We start from the raw sequence: 23,143 nt of genomic DNA, 5'->3' as shown, positions 1-23,143 counted from the left end.
ATAGTAACTATTTACATTAGTACAGTAACCATCTTTTAAATAGTACAGCATAGTAACTATTTACATTAGTACAGTAACCATCTTTAAAATAGTACAGCGCAGTAACTATTTACATTAGTACAGTAACCATCTTTAAAATAGTACAGCGCAGTAACTATTTACATTAGTACAGTAACCATCTTTAAAATAGTACAGCGCAGTAACTATTTACATTAGTACAGTAACCATCTTTAAAATAGTACAGCGCAGTAACTATTTACATTAGTACAGTAACCATCTTTAAAATAGTACAGCGCAGTAACTATTTACATTAGTACAGTAACAGTATAGTAACCATCTTTTAAATAGTACAGCATAGTAACTATTTACATTAGTACAGTAACAGTATAGTAACCATCTTTTAAATAGTACAGCATAGTAACTATTTACATTAGTACAGTAACAGTATAGTAACCATCTTTTAAATAGTACAGCATAGTAACTATTTACATTAGTACAGTAACCATCTTTTAAATAGTACAGCGCAGTAACTATTTACATTAGTACAGTAACAGTATAGTAACCATCTTTTAAATAGTACAGCATAGTAACTATTTACATTAGTACAGTAACCATCTTTAAAATAGTACAGCGCAGTAACTATTTACATTAGTACAGTAACCATCTTTAAAATAGTACAGCATAGTAACTATTTACATTAGTACAGTAACCATCTTTAAAATAGTACAGCATAGTAACTATTTACATTAGTACAGTAACCATCTTTTAAATAGTACAGCGTAGTAACTATTTACATTAGTACAGTAACCATCTTTAAAATAGTACAGCGTAGTAACTATTTACATTAGTACAGTAACCATCTTTAAAATAGTACAGCATAGTAACTATTTACATTAGTACAGTAACCATCTTTAAAATAGTACAGCATAGTAACTATTTACATTAGTACAGTAACCATCTTTAAAATAGTACAGCGTAGTAACTATTTACATTAGTACAGTAACAGTACAGTAACCATCTTTAAAATAGTACAGCGCAGTAACTATTTACATTAGTACAGTAACCATCTTTAAAATAGTACAGCGTAGTAACTATTTACATTAGTACAGTAACCATCTTTAAAATAGTACAGCGTAGTAACTATTTACATTAGTACAGTAACAGTACAGTAACCATCTTTAAAATAGTACAGCGTAGTAACTATTTACATTAGTACAGTAACAGTACAGTAACCATCTTTAAAATAGTACAGCGCAGTAACTATTTACATTAGTACAGTAACCATCTTTAAAATAGTACAGCGCAGTAACTATTTACATTAGTACAGTAACCATCTTTAAAATAGTACAGCGTAGTAACTATTTACATTAGTACAGTAACCATCTTTAAAATAGTACAGCGCAGTAACTATTTACATTAGTACAGTAACAGTACAGTAACCATCTTTAAAATAGTACAGCGCAGTAACTATTTACATTAGTACAGTAACCATCTTTTAAATAGTACAGCGTAGTAACTATTTACATTAGTACAGTAACAGTACAGTAACCATCTTTAAAATAGTACAGCGTAGTAACTATTTACATTAGTACAGTAACCATCTTTAAAATAGTACAGCATAGTAACTATTTACATTAGTACAGTAACAGTACAGTAACCATCTTTAAAATAGTACAGCGTAGTAACTATTTACATTAGTACAGTAACCATCTTTAAAATAGTACAGCGTAGTAACTATTTACATTAGTACAGTAACCATCTTTTAAATAGTACAGCGTAGTAACTATTTACATTAGTACAGTAACCATCTTTTAAATAGTACAGCGTAGTAACTATTTACATTAGTACAGTAACCATCTTTTAAATAGTACAGCATAGTAACTATTTACATTAGTACAGTAACCATCTTTAAAATAGTACAGCATAGTAACTATTTACATTAGTACAGTAACAGTACAGTAACCATCTTTAAAATAGTACAGCGTAGTAACTATTTACATTAGTACAGTAACAGTACAGTAACCATCTTTTAAATAGTACAGCATAGTAACTATTTACATTAGTACAGTAACCATCTTTAAAATTGTACAGCGCAGTAACTATTTACATTAGTACAGTAACCATCTTTTAAATAGTACAGCGTAGTAACTATTTACATTAGTACAGTAACCATCTTTTAAATAGTACAGCGTAGTAACTATTTACATTAGTACAGTAACAGTACAGTAACCATCTTTAAAATAGTACAGCGCAGTAACTATTTACATTAGTACAGTAACCATCTTTAAAATAGTACAGCATAGTAACTATTTACATTAGTACAGTAACAGTACAGTAACCATCTTTAAAATAGTACAGCGTAGTAACTATTTACATTAGTACAGTAACAGTACAGTAACCATCTTTTAAATAGTACAGCGCAGTAACTATTTACATTAGTACAGTAACCATCTTTAAAATAGTACAGCGCAGTAACTATTTACATTAGTACAGTAACCATCTTTAAAATAGTACAGCGCAGTAACTATTTACATTAGTACAGTAACCATCTTTAAAATAGTACAGCGCAGTAACTATTTACATTAGTACAGTAACCATCTTTAAAATAGTACAGCGTAGTAACTATTTACATTAGTACAGTAACAGTACAGTAACCATCTTTAAAATAGTACAGCGCAGTAACTATTTACATTAGTACAGTAACAGTACAGTAACCATCTTTAAAATAGTACAGCGCAGTAACTATTTACATTAGTACAGTAACCATCTTTAAAATAGTACAGCGCAGTAACTATTTACATTAGTACAGTAACCATCTTTAAAATAGTACAGCATAGTAACTATTTACATTAGTACAGTAACAGTACAGTAACCATCTTTAAAATAGTACAGCGCAGTAACTATTTACATTAGTACAGTAACCATCTTTTAAATAGTACAGCATAGTAACTATTTACATTAGTACAGTAACAGTACAGTAACCATCTTTAAAATAGTACAGCGTAGTAACTATTTACATTAGTACAGTAACAGTACAGTAACCATCTTTAAAATAGTACAGCGCAGTAACTATTTACATTAGTACAGTAACCATCTTTAAAATAGTACAGCATAGTAACTATTTACATTAGTACAGTAACCATCTTTTAAATAGTACAGCGCAGTAACTATTTACATTAGTACAGTAACCATCTTTAAAATAGTACAGCGCAGTAACTATTTACATTAGTACAGTAACCATCTTTAAAATAGTACAGCGCAGTAACTATTTACATTAGTACAGTAACCATCTTTAAAATAGTACAGCGCAGTAACTATTTACATTAGTACAGTAACCATCTTTAAAATAGTACAGCGTAGTAACTATTTACATTAGTACAGTAACAGTACAGTAACCATCTTTAAAATAGTACAGCGCAGTAACTATTTACATTAGTACAGTAACAGTACAGTAACCATCTTTAAAATAGTACAGCGCAGTAACTATTTACATTAGTACAGTAACCATCTTTAAAATAGTACAGCGCAGTAACTATTTACATTAGTACAGTAACCATCTTTAAAATAGTACAGCATAGTAACTATTTACATTAGTACAGTAACAGTACAGTAACCATCTTTAAAATAGTACAGCGCAGTAACTATTTACATTAGTACAGTAACCATCTTTTAAATAGTACAGCGTAGTAACTATTTACATTAGTACAGTAACAGTACAGTAACCATCTTTAAAATAGTACAGCGCAGTAACTATTTACATTAGTACAGTAACCATCTTTTAAATAGTACAGCGCAGTAACTATTTACATTAGTACAGTAACCATCTTTTAAATAGTACAGCGTAGTAACTATTTACATTAGTACAGTAACCATCTTTAAAATAGTACAGCATAGTAACTATTACATTAGTACAGTAACCATCTTTAAAATAGTACAGCATAGTAACTATTTACATTAGTACAGTAACCATCTTTTAAATAGTACAGCGTAGTAACTATTTACATTAGTACAGTAACCATCTTTAAAATAGTACAGCATAGTAACTATTTACATTAGTACAGTAACCATCTTTAAAATAGTACAGCGTAGTAACTATTTACATTAGTACAGTAACAGTACAGTAACCATCTTTAAAATAGTACAGCGTAGTAACTATTTACATTAGTACAGTAACCATCTTTAAAATAGTACAGCGTAGTAACTATTTACATTAGTACAGTAACAGTACAGTAACCATCTTTAAAATAGTACAGCGCAGTAACTATTTACATTAGTACAGTAACCATCTTTAAAATAGTACAGCGTAGTAACTATTTACATTAGTACAGTAACCATCTTTAAAATAGTACAGCGCAGTAACTATTTACATTAGTACAGTAACAGTACAGTAACCATCTTTAAAATAGTACAGCGCAGTAACTATTTACATTAGTACAGTAACCATCTTTTAAATAGTACAGCGTAGTAACTATTTACATTAGTACAGTAACAGTACAGTAACCATCTTTAAAATAGTACAGCGTAGTAACTATTTACATTAGTACAGTAACCATCTTTAAAATAGTACAGCATAGTAACTATTTACATTAGTACAGTAACAGTACAGTAACCATCTTTAAAATAGTACAGCGTAGTAACTATTTACATTAGTACAGTAACCATCTTTAAAATAGTACAGCGTAGTAACTATTTTATTAGTACAGTAACCATCTTTTAAATAGTACAGCGTAGTAACTATTTACATTAGTACAGTAACCATCTTTTAAATAGTACAGCGTAGTAACTATTTACATTAGTACAGTAACCATCTTTTAAATAGTACAGCATAGTAACTATTTACATTAGTACAGTAACCATCTTTAAAATAGTACAGCATAGTAACTATTTACATTAGTACAGTAACAGTACAGTAACCATCTTTAAAATAGTACAGCGTAGTAACTATTTACATTAGTACAGTAACAGTACAGTAACCATCTTTTAAATAGTACAGCATAGTAACTATTTACATTAGTACAGTAACCATCTTTAAAATAGTACAGCGCAGTAACTATTACATTAGTACAGTAACCATCTTTTAAATAGTACAGCGTAGTAACTATTTACATTAGTACAGTAACCATCTTTAAAATAGTACAGCGTAGTAACTATTTACATTAGTACAGTAACAGTACAGTAACCATCTTTAAAATAGTACAGCGCAGTAACTATTTACATTAGTACAGTAACCATCTTTTAAATAGTACAGCGTAGTAACTATTTACATTAGTACAGTAACCATCTTTTAAATAGTACAGCGTAGTAACTATTTACATTAGTACAGTAACCATCTTTAAAATAGTACAGCGTAGTAACTATTTACATTAGTACAGTAACAGTACAGTAACCATCTTTAAAATAGTACAGCATAGTAACTATTTACATTAGTACAGTAACCATCTTTAAAATAGTACAGCGCAGTAACTATTTACATTAGTACAGTAACCATCTTTTAAATAGTACAGAGTAGTAACTATTTACATTAGTACAGTAACCATCTTTAAAATAGTACAGCGCAGTAACTATTTACATTAGTACAGTAACCATCTTTAAAATAGTACAGCATAGTAACTATTTACATTAGTACAGTAACAGTACAGTAACCATCTTTAAAATAGTACAGAGCAGTAACTATTTACATTAGTACAGTAACCATCTTTTAAATAGTACAGCGTAGTAACTATTTACATTAGTACAGTAACAGTACAGTAACCATCTTTAAAATAGTACAGCGCAGTAACTATTTACATTAGTACAGTAACCATCTTTTAAATAGTACAGCGTAGTAACTATTTACATTAGTACAGTAACAGTACAGTAACCATCTTTAAAATAGTACAGCGTAGTAACTATTTACATTAGTACAGTAACCATCTTTTAAATAGTACAGCGTAGTAACTATTTACATTAGTACAGTAACCATCTTTTAAATAGTACAGCGTAGTAACTATTTACATTAGTACAGTAACCATCTTTTAAATAGTACAGCGTAGTAACTATTTACATTAGTACAGTAACCATCTTTTAAATAGTACAGCGTAGTAACTATTTACATTAGTACAGTAACCATCTTTTAAATAGTACAGCGTAGTAACTATTTACATTAGTACAGTAACAGTACAGTAACCATCTTTAAAATAGTACAGTGTAGTAACTATTTACATTAGTACAGTAACCATCTTTAAAATAGTACAGCATAGTAACTATTTACATTAGTACAGTAACCATCTTTAAAATAGTACAGCGTAGTAACTATTTACATTAGTACAGTAACCATCTTTTAAATAGTACAGCGTAGTAACTATTTACATTAGTACAGTAACCATCTCTAAAATAGTACAGCGTAGTAACTATTTACATTAGTACAGTAACCATCTTTTAAATAGTACAGCGCAGTAACTATTTACATTAGTACAGTAACCATCTTTTAAATAGTACAGCGTAGTAACTATTTACATTAGTACAGTAACCATCTTTTAAATAGTACAGCGCAGTAACTATTTACATTAGTACAGTAACCATCTTTAAAATAGTACAGCGTAGTAACTATTTACATTAGTACAGTAACCATCTTTTAAATAGTACAGCGTAGTAACTATTTACATTAGTACAGTAACCATCTTTAAAATAGTACAGCGTAGTAACTATTTACATTAGTACAGTAACCATCTTTTAAATAGTACAGCATAGTAACTATTTACATTAGTACAGTAACCATCTTTAAAATAGTACAGCGTAGTAACTATTTACATTAGTACAGTAACAGTACAGTAACCATCTTTAAAATAGTACAGCGTAGTAACTATTTACATTAGTACAGTAACAGTACAGTAACCATCTTTAAAATAGTACAGCGCAGTAACTATTTACATTAGTACAGTAACCATCTTTAAAATAGTACAGCGCAGTAACTATTTACATTAGTACAGTAACAGTACAGTAACCATCTTTAAAATAGTACAGCATAGTAACTATTTACATTAGTACAGTAACCATCTTTAAAATAGTACAGCGCAGTAACTATTTACATTAGTACAGTAACAGTACAGTAACCATCTTTAAAATAGTACAGCATAGTAACTATTTACATTAGTACAGTAACAGTACAGTAACCATCTTTTAAATAGTACAGCGTAGTAACTATTTACATTAGTACAGTAACAGTACAGTAACCATCTTTAAAATAGTACAACGCAGTAACTATTTACATTAGTACAGTAACCATCTTTAAAATAGTACAGCGTAGTAACTATTTACATTAGTACAGTAACAGTACAGTAACCATCTTTTAAATAGTACAGCATAGTAACTATTTACATTAGTACAGTAACAGTACAGTAACCATCTTTTAAATAGTACAGCATAGTAACTATTTACATTAGTACAGTAACAGTACAGTAACCATCTTTTAAATAGTACAGCATAGTAACTATTTACATTAGTACAGTAACAGTACAGTAACCATCTTTTAAATAGTACAGCGCAGTAACTATTTACATTAGTACAGTAACAGTACAGTAACCATCTTTAAAATAGTACAGCATAGTAACTATTTACATTAGTACAGTAACAGTACAGTAACCATCTTTAAAATAGTACAGCGTAGTAACTATTTACATTAGTACAGTAACCATCTTTTAAATAGTACAGCGTAGTAACTATTTACATTAGTACAGTAACCATCTTTTAAATAGTACAGCGCAGTAACTATTTACATTAGTACAGTAACCATCTTTAAAATAGTACAGCGCAGTAACTATTTACATTAGTACAGTAACAGTACAGTAACCATCTTTAAAATAGTACAGCATAGTAACTATTTACATTAGTACAGTAACAGTACAGTAACCATCTTTTAAATAGTACAGCGTAGTAACTATTTACATTAGTACAGTAACAGTACAGTAACCATCTTTAAAATAGTACAGCGCAGTAACTATTTACATTAGTACAGTAACCATCTTTAAAATAGTACAGCGTAGTAACTATTTACATTAGTACAGTAACAGTACAGTAACCATCTTTTAAATAGTACAGCGTAGTAACTATTTACATTAGTACAGTAACAGTACAGTAACCATCTTTTAAATAGTACAGCATAGTAACTATTTACATTAGTACAGTAACAGTACAGTAACCATCTTTTAAATAGTACAGCATAGTAACTATTTACATTAGTACAGTAACAGTACAGTAACCATCTTTTAAATAGTACAGCATAGTAACTATTTACATTAGTACAGTAACAGTACAGTAACCATCTTTTAAATAGTACAGCGCAGTAACTATTTACATTAGTACAGTAACAGTACAGTAACCATCTTTAAAATAGTACAGCATAGTAACTATTTACATTAGTACAGTAACAGTACAGTAACCATCTTTAAAATAGTACAGCGCAGTAACTATTTACATTAGTACAGTAACCATCTTTAAAATAGTACAGCGTAGTAACTATTTACATTAGTACAGTAACCATCTTTAAAATAGTACAGCGTAGTAACTATTTACATTAGTACAGTAACCATCTTTTAAATAGTACAGCGTAGTAACTATTTACATTAGTACAGTAACAGTACAGTAACCATCTTTAAAATAGTACAGCGCAGTAACTATTTACATTAGTACAGTAACCATCTTTTAAATAGTACAGCGCAGTAACTATTTACATTAGTACAGTAACCATCTTTTAAATAGTACAGCGTAGTAACTATTTACATTAGTACAGTAACAGTACAGTAACCATCTTTAAAATAGTACAGTGTAGTAACTATTTACATTAGTACAGTAACCATCTTTAAAATAGTACAGCGCAGTAACTATTTACATTAGTACAGTAACCATCTTTAAAATAGTACAGCGCAGTAACTATTTACATTAGTACAGTAACCATCTTTAAAATAGTACAGCGCAGTAACTATTTACATTAGTACAGTAACCATCTTTAAAATAGTACAGCGCAGTAACTATTTACATTAGTACAGTAACCATCTTTTAAATAGTACAGCGCAGTAACTATTTACATTAGTACAGTAACCATCTTTAAAATAGTACAGCGTAGTAACTATTTACATTAGTACAGTAACCATCTTTAAAATAGTACAGCGCAGTAACTATTTACATTAGTACAGTAACAGTACAGTAACCATCTTTAAAATAGTACAGCGCAGTAACTATTTACATTAGTACAGTAACCATCTTTAAAATAGTACAGCGCAGTAACTATTTACATTAGTACAGTAACAGTACAGTAACCATCTTTAAAATAGTACAGCGTAGTAACTATTTACATTAGTACAGTAACCATCTTTAAAATAGTACAGCATAGTAACTATTTACATTAGTACAGTAACCATCTTTAAAATAGTACAGCGTAGTAACTATTTACATTAGTACAGTAACAGTACAGTAACCATCTTTAAAATAGTACAGCGTAGTAACTATTTACATTAGTACAGTAACCATCTTTAAAATAGTACAGCATAGTAACTATTTACATTAGTACAGTAACCATCTTTAAAATAGTACAGCATAGTAACTATTTACATTAGTACAGTAACAGTACAGTAACCATCTTTAAAATAGTACAGCGTAGTAACTATTTACATTAGTACAGTAACCATCTTTAAAATAGTACAGCATAGTAACTATTTACATTAGTACAGTAACCATCTTTAAAATAGTACAGCATAGTAACTATTTACATTAGTACAGTAACCATCTTTTAAATAGTACAGCGTAGTAACTATTTACATTAGTACAGTAACAGTACAGTAACCATCTTTAAAATAGTACAGCGCAGTAACTATTTACATTAGTACAGTAACCATCTTTTAAATAGTACAGCGCAGTAACTATTTACATTAGTACAGTAACCATCTTTAAAATAGTACAGCGCAGTAACTATTTACATTAGTACAGTAACCATCTTTAAAATAGTACAGCGCAGTAACTATTTACATTAGTACAGTAACAGTACAGTAACCATCTTTAAAATAGTACAGCGTAGTAACTATTTACATTAGTACAGTAACCATCTTTAAAATAGTACAGCGCAGTAACTATTTACATTAGTACAGTAACCATCTTTAAAATAGTACAGCGTAGTAACTATTTACATTAGTACAGTAACCATCTTTAAAATAGTACAGCATAGTAACTATTTACATTAGTACAGTAACCATCTTTAAAATAGTACAGCGTAGTAACTATTTACATTAGTACAGTAACAGTACAGTAACCATCTTTAAAATAGTACAGCGTAGTAACTATTTACATTAGTACAGTAACCATCTTTAAAATAGTACAGCATAGTAACTATTTACATTAGTACAGTAACCATCTTTAAAATAGTACAGCATAGTAACTATTTACATTAGTACAGTAACCATCTTTAAAATAGTACAGCGTAGTAACTATTTACATTAGTACAGTAACAGTACAGTAACCATCTTTAAAATAGTACAGCGTAGTAACTATTTACATTAGTACAGTAACCATCTTTAAAATAGTACAGCGTAGTAACTATTTACATTAGTACAGTAACAGTACAGTAACCATCTTTAAAATAGTACAGCGCAGTAACTATTTACATTAGTACAGTAACCATCTTTAAAATAGTACAGCGCAGTAACTATTTACATTAGTACAGTAACCATCTTTAAAATAGTACAGCGCAGTAACTATTTACATTAGTACAGTAACAGTACAGTAACCATCTTTAAAATAGTACAGCGTAGTAACTATTTACATTAGTACAGTAACAGTACAGTAACCAACCAACCATAGTCACAAAGTGCATGGGTATGCACTCAACCACGCAGCCATATATTTACAACAGTACAATACCGTTTACTGTTACAGTATTCAGTACAGTAGCCATCTATCCCCAGTGCACTCAGCCACAGAGTCACAGCCAGAAGTAGGGAGGTTAGAGAATGACGGTGGTGGCCCGCCCCGACGGAGTCGGTCATCTGTACACTGGAGCTGAGGAGCTCCTATTCTGATGTTTATATTGCTTGTTGGCTGCCACCACTCTCTCCATTATGCCAACAGGAAGTGTTTGTGTTCGGTAAGCGGGCGGCAGGCAGACACTCCCCTTGTTCTACGGAGTCAAAAGCACTTTCTGTTTCCTAGGCGCCCCGGGCGTTGTGTGTGTCACAGGCTTCTGCCGCTGCTGTGGTGTCATCAACACGTGGCGCGGCACACAAATAGGCCCTGGTGTTAATGTTTGATGGCTAACATGTCTCTCCTTTGGTTCCACTACACTGCACTCTCTCTCAGTGAAAGCTCTCATCACTCCCCTGTTCATTCATTTAGACAGGTGTGATGTATTGGCACTTGCCGTCAAGCTACAGTAGCTATGGTAACGTCATAGTGGATTTTCTCATATCTGGGCTGTTGATTTCTGGGGCTAAGTACGTAGAATGTTCGGCAAGCACTGGGTTGATTATGAGCATTCCAGAGTCCAGTTGATCTCAATGTTGAATGAAAGAGTTGATTATGTTGGAGAGATGGGATAAAGATGAGGTTCTAACTGAAACCTGTTCTGTTCTGTCCAGAATAGCAACAAGCAGCCGATTCTTCTTCTTCTTCTTCAGAATACCACCGCTACACTATTTGCACCAACGTGTTAATTCATGTTTTATAAGGAGGATCTGGGCCGCCTGGTTCCACCCAGTTGATGTTCAGCCTCTCTTCCACGTCCTCAACGGCTTACGATGTTGACAACGACCCAGGGCGCAGCAGCGACCAGAAAAACAACAGCGCTAAAAGAGACGACAACTCTAGATTTCAGGGAGCTAGGGAAACAGCCCCGCTAACTAGGAATACTCTTCCTAGTTGGCGGGAGAGGAAGAGAGAGAGAGAGAGAGAGAGAGAGAACAGACTGACACACTACTGCTCTACTGCTTCCTTGTGGAAATGAGACACAGATCCGTATTCATGAGAGCAACGTTGGGTGTGTGAGAGAGGGTAGCATGTTTTTAACCCCAAGCTGACAGATAGACAGGCACTAGACCCTGTGTAGTGTACTGTAATGTACTGTAGTGTAATGTACTCTACTGTAATGTACTGTAGTGTAATGTACTCTACTGTACTGTACTGCAGTGTAATGTACTCTACTGTAATGTACTGTAGTGCACTGTACTTTAGTGTATTGTAATATACTGTACATGGAATGCTATGAGAGCTTCTATCATTCAAATAGTTCTACTTGTTTGGACAATGAGTTTCAGGGGATCGCTGCATGCATTGTGAAACAATTAGTATCTCTGTTTCGCCCTCCAGTCGCAGAGACTGTGTTGGGGTCCTGAGAAGTACCATTGGTTGCGTGCTGGCCGCCCGGCCTTATAGCCCTGCCGCTGGTGGTATCCAGCTAAAGCCAATGGGAAAGAGGCCACAGAACTCCCACAATGCCTTTGAAGGAACAGGCCGATGTCGACCGAGGCAGAAAGCCTTCAATCTCTTTCCAATGCTTCCCCTGGGCTTTTAACCTTTAAACTTCTCCATTTGTCTCCGTCACAACAGAGCCAAATTGTTCTCATTGAGGAGCAGGGGAACATCGTTTGGTCGCGTATGAATTCAACTATGTTAGAATGCCTTTTAATTGTATCTTAACGGATGAAACAGAGCTGAAAGTTTTTACTATCACGTTTTTCCTTATTATCTTCACCAAGCAGAAAACAAATGCTGATTTTAGATCCTTTGCTGATACTTCCCAGTAGATGAGTTTATATCATTACCGAGCAGAAGGATTTAGCGTGTCAGTATGAATCTGTGTCTGGGTCTGATTATGAGTCTGGGTCTGAATCTGGGTATGAGTCTGAGTCCAGGTTTGAATCTGGGTCTGAACCCCAGCACATTGACCTGATGCCGATAGATGGTGGGTGGGTTGACCTTGTGACCCCTCTATTGTACCCTCTAGCCTCCCCCCCAGCCCCCTCTATCAAGTCCTCCTCCAGATCACTATAGACCTGTGTGTTGTTCATTTAAAGCATCATGTCCACACGCTGCTCAGGGGTCAGGGAGTTGTATCGGGGTCAGAGGTCAGGGGTCACGCTGAAAGACTCTAGAGTCTAATCCCTCTCCTGCGTTTGGGTGTTACAACTCAAACTTCATTTTCTCCAGTTGAGCAGTAGCCTACGTCCAATATGACATGTTCATTTAGATTTCTAGTATGTGTTTCTTCGAGCTGTATGTGTGTGTGGTGTTTAACGGTATGTCCATATTGTAGGGCCAGGCTACCTCCCCACTGGTTTGAGCCTGTGATCCAGACTGGACCATGTGGGATGTGGAGGGGGTACTGTGTGTAGTAGAGTACTCCTAGTTAGTTCTACGGTAAGGGCAGACTGAGGCACACACACACACACACACACACACACACACACACACACACTGGACAGAGTGAGTCTCCAGAGTGATGATCCAGCTTTAGAGGTGCTGTAGAGATGTCACACCTCTTGGTGACCTTTCGCTCACCCGTACACTAATGCCTTTTCCACGTCTCACACAAAAAAAAAAAACCTGTCATGCCCTGTCCTTCGCTTTTCTCTCTTTCACTCTCTTTGTTTTCTCTCTCTCTTACTCTGTTTTCTCTCTCCCTTTCTCTCCCTCTCTTTGTTTTCTCTCTCTCTTACTCTGTTTTCTCTCTCCCTTTCTCTCCCTCTCTTTGTTTTCTCTCTCTCTTACTCTGTTTTCTCTCTCCCTTTCTCGCCCTCTCTTTGTTTTCTCTCTCTCTTACTCTGTTTTCTCTCTCCCTTTCTCTCCCTCTCTTTGTTTTCTCGCTCTCTCTTACTCTGTTTTCTCTCTCCCTCTCTAAAGCATATTCAGTATACTAATAATTCAGAATGCTTTATCTCAGTGTCATTGTAAGGCTTTAGCTCTTTTCATTCCCACATCTCCTCTTTCTCCCTCTATCCCCTCCATTCTCCTCCCTCTATCCCCTCCATTCTCCTCCCTCTATCCCCTCCATTCTCCTCTCTCTCCCCTCCATTCTCCTCCCTCTATCCCCTCCATTCTCCTCCCCCATCCCCTCCATTCTCCTCCCTCTATCCCCTCCATTCTCCTCCCTCTATCCCCTCCATTCTCCTCCCTCTATCCCCTCCATTCTCCTCCCTCTATCCCCTCCATTCTCCTCCCCCATCCCCTCCATTCTCCTCCCTCTATCCCTTCCATTCTCCTCCCTCTATCCCCTCCATTCTCCTCCCTCTATACCCTCCATGGTCTTCTCCTCCCTCTATCCTCTCCATGGTCTTCTCCTCCCTCTATCCCCTCCATTCTCCTCCCTCTATACCCTCCATGGTCTTCTCCTCCCTCTATACCCTCCATGGTCTTCTCCTCCCTCTATACCCTCCATTCTCCTCCCTCTATACCCTCCATTCTCCTCCCTCTATACCCTACATGGTCTTCTCCTCCCTCTATACCCTCCATGGTCTTCTCCTCCCTCTATACCCTCCATGGTCTTCTCCTCCCTCTATACCCTTCATGGTCTTCTCCTCCCTCTATACACTCCATGGTCTACTCCTCCCTCTATCCCCTCCATTCTCCTCCCTCTATACCCTCCATGGTCTTCTCCCCCCTCTATACCCTCCATGGTCTTCTCCTCCCTCTATCCCCTCCATTCTCCTCCCTCTATACCCTCCATGGTCTTCTCCTCCCTCTATACCCTCCATTCTCCTCCCTCTATCCCCTCCATTCTCCTCACTCTATCCCCTTCCTTCTCCTCCCTCTATCCCCTCCATGGTCTTCTCCTACCCCTATCCCCTCCATTCTCCTACCCCTACCCCCCTCCATTCTCCTCCCTCTATCCCCTCCATGGTCTTCTCCTCCCCTATCCCCTCCATTCTCATCCCCCTCTCCTCCCTCTATCCCCTCCATTCTCATCCCTCTATCCCCTCCATAGTCTTCTCCTCCCTCTATACCCTCCATGGTCTTCTCCTCCCTCTATACCCTCCATGGTCTTCTCCTTCCCCTATCCCCTCCATGGTCTTCTCCTCCCTCTATACGCTCCATGGTCTTCTCCTCCCTCTATCCCCTCCATTCTCCTCCCTCTATACCCTCCATGGTCTTCTCTCCCCTCTATACCCTCCATGGTCTTCTCCTCCCTCTATCCCCTCCATTCTCCTCCCTCTATACCCTCCATGGTCTTCTCCTCCCTCTATACCCTCCATTCTCCTCCCTCTATCCCCTCCATTCTCCTCCCTCTATACCCTCCATGGTCTTCTCCTCCCTCTATACCCTCCATTCTCCTCCCTCTATCCCCTCCATTCTCTTCACTCTATCCCCTCCATGGTCTTCTCCTTCCTCTATCCCCTCCATTCTCCTTCCTCTATCCCCTCCATTCTCCTTCCTCTATCCCCTCCATTCTCCTCCCTCTATCCCCTTCATTCTCCTCCCTCTATCCCCTCCATGGTCTTCTCCTACCCCTATCCCCTCCATTCTCCTACCCATATCCTCTCCATTCTCCTTCCTCTATCCCCTCCAGGGTCTTCTCCTCCCTCTATCCCCTCCATGGTCTTCTCCTCCCCTATCCCCTCCATTCTCATCCCCCTCTCCTCCCTCTATCCCCTCCATTCTCATCCCTCTATCCCCTCCATAGTCTTCTCCTCCCTCTATCCCCTCCATGGTTTTCTCCTCCCCCTACCCCCTCCATGGTCTTCTCCTTCCCCTATCCCCTCCATTCTCCTCCTCCTCTCCTCCTTCTATCCCCTCCATGGTCTTCTCTTCCTTCTATCCCCTCCATGGTCTTCTCCTCCCTCTATCCCCTCCATGGTCTTCTCTTCCCTCTATCCCCTCCATGGTCTTCTCCTCCCTCTATCCCCTCCATGGTCTTCTCCTCCCTCTATCCCCTCCATGGTCTTCTCCTCCCCCTATCCTGTCCATTCTCCTCCTTCTATCCCCTCCATGGTCTTCTCCTCTCTCTATCCCCTCCATGGTCTTCTCCTCCTTCTGTCCAGGCCAATGTTGTCTGCCTCACTGGATCATCCCCCTCTCATAATGAGCAGTTGCAAACACATCAGTAGTACTTCAAACTAACATGGGCTCAGTCAGAGCAGACATGAGCCATTAGCACAGCTACAGAGAGCCAGAATAGGCAGCAGCATGCACTAGACTAAGCTAAAGAAAGCACCTCGCAATGCCTGCTGGGAAAACCTGGAACGCTGGCAGAACCCACATCAGCCTTTAAAGCCCCCTTTAAACTGTTTAAAGCTTTGATTATCAATGCCATATGATCGGTTTCGTATTTGTGGTGGTGGATGGCGTTTGTTGTTGCGAGTCATATGAATGAGCCTTTTCGGAAATGATGTTTACTGAATTGTTAATGAGCTAGGGGCCTGTCATGCCCGTGTGTTATAAAGCACTCTGACATTCACAGCAGTTCTCTGTAAACACTATTTCAAAGACTTAAGACCTCTCTCTCTCCTCTCTCCCTTTCTCTCCCCTCTCTCCTTCTCTCTCTCTCCCTCCCTTTCTCTCCCCTCTCTCTCTCTCCCTCCCTTTCTCTCCCCTCTCTCCCTCCCTCTCCCTGTTTCGCTCTTACTCGATAGTTGCCCTGAAGACCCAGGCTTGCAAGGGGTTGAAGGCCAACGGTGGTAACCATGACAGCAGCGAGACAACGGGATTGGTGGACGGCTGGATGCCCGAGGGTGAACTCCTATTGCAGGTTGGTGGCCAGGCTCCAGGTGCAGGGCACAAACACACGACGAGCAGTGTGACACCCCAGCTGGCGTCTGCACTACATTTTGGGCACTGAAACTGTATCCGAATATGTTTCAAATCATTGCATCAGAATGTTCTATATGGCCACTCATTGTGTCAAGGAGTACTACGAGCTGTCTCTCCACACACACACACATACACACACATCTATACCCACACCACCACCTGCAGCCCAGGCACAACTGGTCTACTCCTCTCTCCTCCAAACTGACCAGTAGACATAAGAAGCCTACTCACTCTGTGAAGCTCATCTCATCTAGCGTGTCTCGCTTCAGATCAGGCCTGGTTTTTATAGAGCACGCTGCCTGCCTGCCTGCCTGCCTGCCAGAGGGCATCGCTACATGTCTTAGCATTTCCCCAAACTTGCTGGGCTTCTGTTCTGTCCCTTAAGCATGCCAAGAGCTTGGAGAGAGAGCGAGAGAGAGAGAGCCTGGAGAGAGAGAGAGCCTGGCGAGAGAGAGCCTGGCGAGAGATAGAGAGAGAGAGAGAGAGAGCTGTCTGGCTGAAGCGTAGCTCAGTTAAGTGAGCAGTGCTTCGATAGAAAGCTTTCCCGGGCAGGCACAGTAAGAGCCTTGACAGAGAGGCAGGTGAGACAGGAGACTGCAGGGCTCTCACACACAGCAGGCACAGCACGGCAGACATGGAAAGTCTGTCTTGTAGTGGGAGCGCACCACATGGGGACAAGTATAGATGTATGTAATCATAGTGTTGTAATTCTATTTCTATGGGGGAAAGTTAAGTACTGCTGGTTTTCACAAACAGACGCCATGGCTTGCTGCATTTAGAGATTGTCAGAGAGAGAGAGAGAGAGACCACCCACAGGATGAGAGATACCTTTCGCTAACATGCTGACCACTCTCCTGGATGGTTATTGGCAGATTGGGCTCTTTCCTTAACAGGATCTCAGCCTAGAACGAAAAGGTTGTACCAGGCCTGCTGAGACCAGCTGATTAGTTTGGACTCATTTAGAGGAGCTACAAATGTTACATGGGAAAACATTCAATGCCCATGCCATAGCCTAGTTTGGTGCCATCATTCATCCCCCCAGTTCTTAAAGAGACAATGCTCTATTCTGTCCTGCACTTACTGGGGCCTATTTGGCCCTGCACTTAAAGGGGCAGTGCTCTATTCTGCCCTGATCTTTGGGACTGTATCAACAGTTAACTACTGAGACGAATACCAAAATGTCTTTTTTTGAGTGGAATTGTCCTTTAAAAGGGACAGTGCTCTATATTCTGCCCTGCTCTGTGCTGGATGTTCAGTCAGGGGAGATGTGATCTGCTTCATCTACAGCCCCCACTGTTGTGCCATCATGCAGAATCCCACCGTGCCAGAACAGTCAACACAGAATCTCTTAAGACAGGCTGAGCTACAGAGGGAGGGAGGGAGGGGCATGGAGGAGGGTTAGAAATGAGGGAAATAGTGTATTTGAGAGAGAAAGAATAGTAAATGGATAGAGAGGGGGAAAGAGAGAGAGAGAGAGTGAGAGAGATGCTAAACGAAGGCGAGGTCCTTATTCATGACATTGCTGTTGAGAGGGCCGGAAAGAGAAGGGAGGAGATGGGGGAAGCAGAGGAGAGGGGGTCGGAGGAGAGGAGAGGCTATTTCTGACCAGGGCTGGCTGTCTTGCTATGTTCCATTTCAGACACTTGGCCATGAATTATAGAGTGACTGTGAGGACATCCATTATTGAAAAGGGCGGTAAAATGAGAGCAGAAAGGTGTTATTTGATATTCTCCATATAGCCTAATGTACTTTACCATTTTTAGTCCACGTCATTCAGGTTACCTTTTCAGTGGATCAAAATATAATTCCATAAGCATTTGAAGTTCACTAAAGGCATGGGAGACGTGAATGCATGAATCAATATCTGTACATACCAAAAAGAAAACAACTGATTGTACAAAAAAGGAATAAACCCTTGTTTGTTCCCTGTGGCCTGCCAGTCTGTTCCAGTGTTTGGCCTGCCAGTCTGTTCCAGTGTTTGGCCTGCCAGTCTGTTCCAGTGTTTGGCCTGCCAGTCTGTTCCAGTGTTTGGCCTGCCAGTCTGTTCCAGTGTTTGGCCTGCCAGTCTGTTCCAGTGTTTGGCCTGCCAGTCTGTTCCAGTGTTTGGCCTGCCAGTCTGTTCCAGTGTTTGGCCTGCCAGTCTGTTCCAGTGTTTGGCCTGCCAGTCTGTGCCAGTGTTTGGCCTGCCAGTCTGTTCCAGTGTTTGGCCTGCCAGTCTGTTCCAGTGTTTGGCCTGCCAGTCTGTTCCAGTGTTTGGCCTGCCAGTCAGTGCCAGTGTTTGGCCTGCCAGTCTGTTCCAGTGTTTGGCCTGCCAGTCAGTGCCAGTGTTTGGTCTGCCAGTCTGTGCCAGTGTTTGGCCTCCCAGTCTGTTCCAGTGTTTGGCCTGTAAGTCTGTTCCAGTGTTTGGTCTGCCAGTCTGTTCCAGTGTTTGGCCTGCCAGTCTGTTCCAGTGTTTGGCCTGCCAGTCTGTGCCAGTGTTTGGCCTGCCAGTCTGTGCCAGTGTTTGGCCTGCCAGTCTGTGCCAGTGTTTGGCCTGCCAGTCAGTGCCAGTGTATGGTCTGCCAGTCTGTTCCACTGTTGGGCCTGCCAGTCTGTTCCAGTGTTTGGCCTGCCAGTCTGTTCCAGTGTTTGGCCTGCCAGTCAGTGCCAGTGTTTGGTCTGCCAGTCTGTGCCAGTGTTTGGCCTGCCAGTCTGTTCCAGTGTTTGGCCTGTAAGTCTGTTCCAGTGTTTGGCCTGCCAGTCTGTTCCAGTGTTTGGCCTGCCAGTCTGTTCCAGTGTTTTGCCTGCCAGTCTGTTCCAGTGTTTGGCCTGCCAGTCTGTGCCAGTGTTTGGCTTGCCAGTCTGTGCCAGTGTTTGGCTTGCCAGTCTGTGCCAGTGTTTGGCTTGCCAGTCTGTTCCAGTGTTTGGCCTGCCAGTCTGTTCCAGTGTTTGGCCTGCCAGTCTGTTCCAGTGTTTGGCCTGCCAGTCTGTTCCAGTGTTTGGCCTGCCAGTCTGTTCCAGTGTTTGGCCTGCCAGTCTGTTCCAGTGTTTGGCCTGCCAGTCTGTTCCAGTGTTTGGCCTGCCAGTCAGTGCCAGTGTTTGGCCTGCCAGTCTGTTCCTGTGTTTGCTGTCACTGTCAGGGGGCATACATCCAGACCAGATAACATACAGGCTGGGAAAACAAACGACTAGCTCTGCCATGTTGACGACTGGAACAGGCTCTCTCCATCTCTCTTACTCCATCGTGATCTTTTCTCTCTCTCCATTCTCTCACATCCCCTTGCCACTCTGTGTTTCGTTCTGTCTGCCGACGGCCGCTAGAACTACAGCAGGCAGCGTTCTTTCATCCTGGACAAGTGCATGATGTCCTCAGCCCCATTAAATATGAAAAATACATTTTTGATCAAGATGTTTGGTGACTGCCCATGTCCCCGACCCCCCCCCCCCCCCCCCCAAGGGAGATGGCTGTGTGTTCTTCAGCTAGACAGATTAATCTAAATATTTATACAGAGAGCCTGAACACCGCTCTGCTTTCTGAGTGTTTGTGTACAGTGTGGGGGCGTCGGGCCATGGAGATAGCACTAGGAAGTGGAGGACGGGGCTGCTGAGGAGAGGAGGGTGGACTTATAGATGGCCCGGGGTGGCAGTGGGGGTGGCAGCTTTCTGGATATGTTTTGAGAGAGCGTAGGCCTGCATAATAAAGAAGAAACTATATGAGCCGGCAGCTGCGAGGCTCCCCGGGATCCCATGGATGTCAGGGTTTCAGACAGGACTAGGAGCCTTCAGGTTTAAAGACAGAACTAAATGCAGGCCTGGACAAGCCGTTTGTGGACACTGAGTTCATTATATCTTACCCAGACAAAAGCTAAGTACGGTACACAACGCTAACTGGGGGAATACGATGTTGGGTCTGCCAGGTAGAATTTGAGTCATATAGCTATTTAACTTGCTAAAGGGATGGAATCATCCAACCTGATATTATCTGGGTTATGTTTCTCTGGGTGACATCCATGGAAAAAGGACTTGATGGAGGCTATGAGGCTATGGCTTCCATCCAGTGCAGATTGTGTAAAGGGGTTCTCCTTGCTGACATGTTGGAAATTAATATGATGGGGTGTTCGAGGGCGTGAGTATCAGGACAGCTGCCCTGTAGTGCTGTCAGTTGGTTTAGGGAACGTGTACCCACGCACGCATACACACCTAGAGCGAACAGAGCCACAGCACGACTCCTTTGCCCCTGAGCATTGTGGGGGGAGATGGAATAGTAAAGTGTGAGACACTCTGTATGGTTATGTTTCTCCCTCTCTCTCTCTCCTCCTCCTCCCCAACTCCAGCCTGTCTTTGTGTTCATGTGACACGTCCTCAGAGTGGGGCCGCTTGCCTCTCCTCCACCGCTCCTCTCCTCCTCTCCTCACCTCTCCTCCACCGCTCCTCTCCTCACCTCTCCTCACCTCTCCTCCACCGCTCCTCTCCTCCTCTCCTCACCTCTCCTTCACCGCTCCTCTCCTCACCTCTCCTCCACCGCTCCTCACCTCCTCTCCTCACCTCTCCTCCACCGCTCCTCTCCTCCTCTCCTCATTTCTCCTCACCTCTCCTCCACCGCTCCTCTCCTCCTCTAATCACCTCTCCTCCTCTCCTCACCTCTCCTCCACCACTCCTCTCCTCCTCTCCTCTCCTCACCTCTCCTCACCTCTCCTCCACCGCTCCTCTCCTCACCTCTCCTCCACCGCTCCTCTCCTCACCTCTCCTCCACCGCTCCTCTCCTCCTCTCCTCTCCTCACCTCTCCTCCACCGCTTCTCTCCTCACCTCTCCTCCACCGCTCCTCTCCTCCTCTCCTCACTTCTTCTCACCTCTCCTCCACCGCTCCTCTCCTCTCCTCCTCACCTCTCCTCTCCTTCTCTCCTCACCTCTCCTCCACCGCTCCTCTCCTCCTCACCTCTCCTCCACCGCTCCTCTCCTCCTCTCCTCACCTCTCCTCCACCGCACCGCTCCTCTCCTCCTCTCCTCCTCTCCTCACCTCTCCTCCCCCTCTCCTGTCCTCCTCTCCTCACCTCTCCTCCACCTCTCCTGTCCTCCTCTCCTCACCTCTCCTGTCCTCCTCTCCTCACCTCTCCTCCACCGCTCCTCTCCTCACCTCTCCTCCCCCTCTCCTGTCCTCCTCTCCTCACTTCTCCTCCACCGCTCCTCTCCTCCTGTCCTCCTCCTGTCCTCCCCCCCCCCCTTCCTTTCCCCCCCTCTGTTTCCCCCCCCTTCCTTTCCCCCCCTCCGTTTCCCCCCCTTCCTTTCCCCCCCTCTGTTTCCCCCCCTTCATTTCCCCCCCTCTGTTTCCCCCCCTCTGTTTCCCCCCCTCCGTTTCCCCCTCTCTCAGGTTTGAACGACCTCCTGTCCTCAGGAATCTGTCTGTCTGCACACTGTAGTCTGTCCTGCTCTTTTATACATGCTTGGTGTTGGCAGTCAAATACAAAACACACCGAATGGCACAAGTGTGTCACTATAATATGGGTTGTCACTGTCTTCTCGTGATGGACACCAAACACAATCATTCAAAAGCTGTGAGTCATTTTCGTCAGTCTTCGTTTGTCCAGCCCAAATAATTGCCCTCGCTAAAGGTCTTTGATAGCAGTAACGCAGTGAGGGACATTCCCTAACTTTCTGTTTGTGTTTCTCACTCCTCAGGCCCTTAATGGTTTCGTCCTGGTCATCACTGCAGACGGGGTCATATTCTACTCCTCTCACACCATTCAGGATTACCTGGGATTCCACCAAGTAAGTCTCTGCTGCTGATCACAGGGCTCACAGCCACTCAAACCCACTGGCACACACACACCATACACGCCGTACATCATACACACACACACGCGCACTGCCGCTCAAACACGCACAGAGAGAGGAGGATTGGGCCTGCCTACAGAGCCACAGCCTGGCGCAGAGGGAGTGTGGAGGAGGTTCGATCAACCCCGGCCTAGGCCAAGCCAGTTATGACGACAACATGACTCTGCCCTCGTTCTATTTATGGAACGACACAGGGAGTGCTGGGACACGGACTGAAAGCTAAAGTCCTCCAGGTTTCTGTGGCAAACCAAATCTAGCGCACCAGATTCTAATCATTAGCTGGTTGATAAGCTGAAGCAGGGGTGGCAGTGAAAACCCGCAGGAGGGTATCTCTCCAGGAACGGGGTTGGAGAGCCCTGGAAGACACTCTACTGCTCCCTGCCCCCCTTCTTTTCCCCAACAGTTGCAGCCAGAATGAAGGTGAAAACCAATATGCTATCTTCCTCTAACACCGCCTTGTGTCCTTTCCTGTCCTTTTGGCCCGCCTCCGGCCCCCTTCCGTTCCCTAGTCTCGCCCTCTCTGCCCTCTGGTACCCAGCCCTGCTCTGTGCTAAGCGCTTTAGCGCG

At 41.1% G+C, this 23,143-nt stretch overlaps 1 protein-coding gene across 1 annotated transcript in view; it reads left to right on the top strand.

The window, feature by feature from the left end:
• ahr1b (aryl hydrocarbon receptor 1b) overlaps positions 1-23,143 on the top strand; it is an 81,429-nt gene that overhangs the window by 21,604 nt on the left and 36,682 nt on the right. Inside the window, exons 4-5 of the mRNA XM_020482626.2 lie at positions 16,587-16,702; positions 22,421-22,510. Of these exons, the coding sequence (XP_020338215.1) occupies positions 16,587-16,702; positions 22,421-22,510 (206 nt within the window). The remainder of the gene's footprint in view (positions 1-16,586; positions 16,703-22,420; positions 22,511-23,143) is intronic.

Source organism: Oncorhynchus kisutch, linkage group LG5 (assembly GCF_002021735.2).
Source record: "Oncorhynchus kisutch isolate 150728-3 linkage group LG5, Okis_V2, whole genome shotgun sequence".
Taxonomy (NCBI): domain Eukaryota; kingdom Metazoa; phylum Chordata; class Actinopteri; order Salmoniformes; family Salmonidae; genus Oncorhynchus; species Oncorhynchus kisutch.
This window is presented reverse-complemented; position numbering and strand designations above follow the sequence as displayed.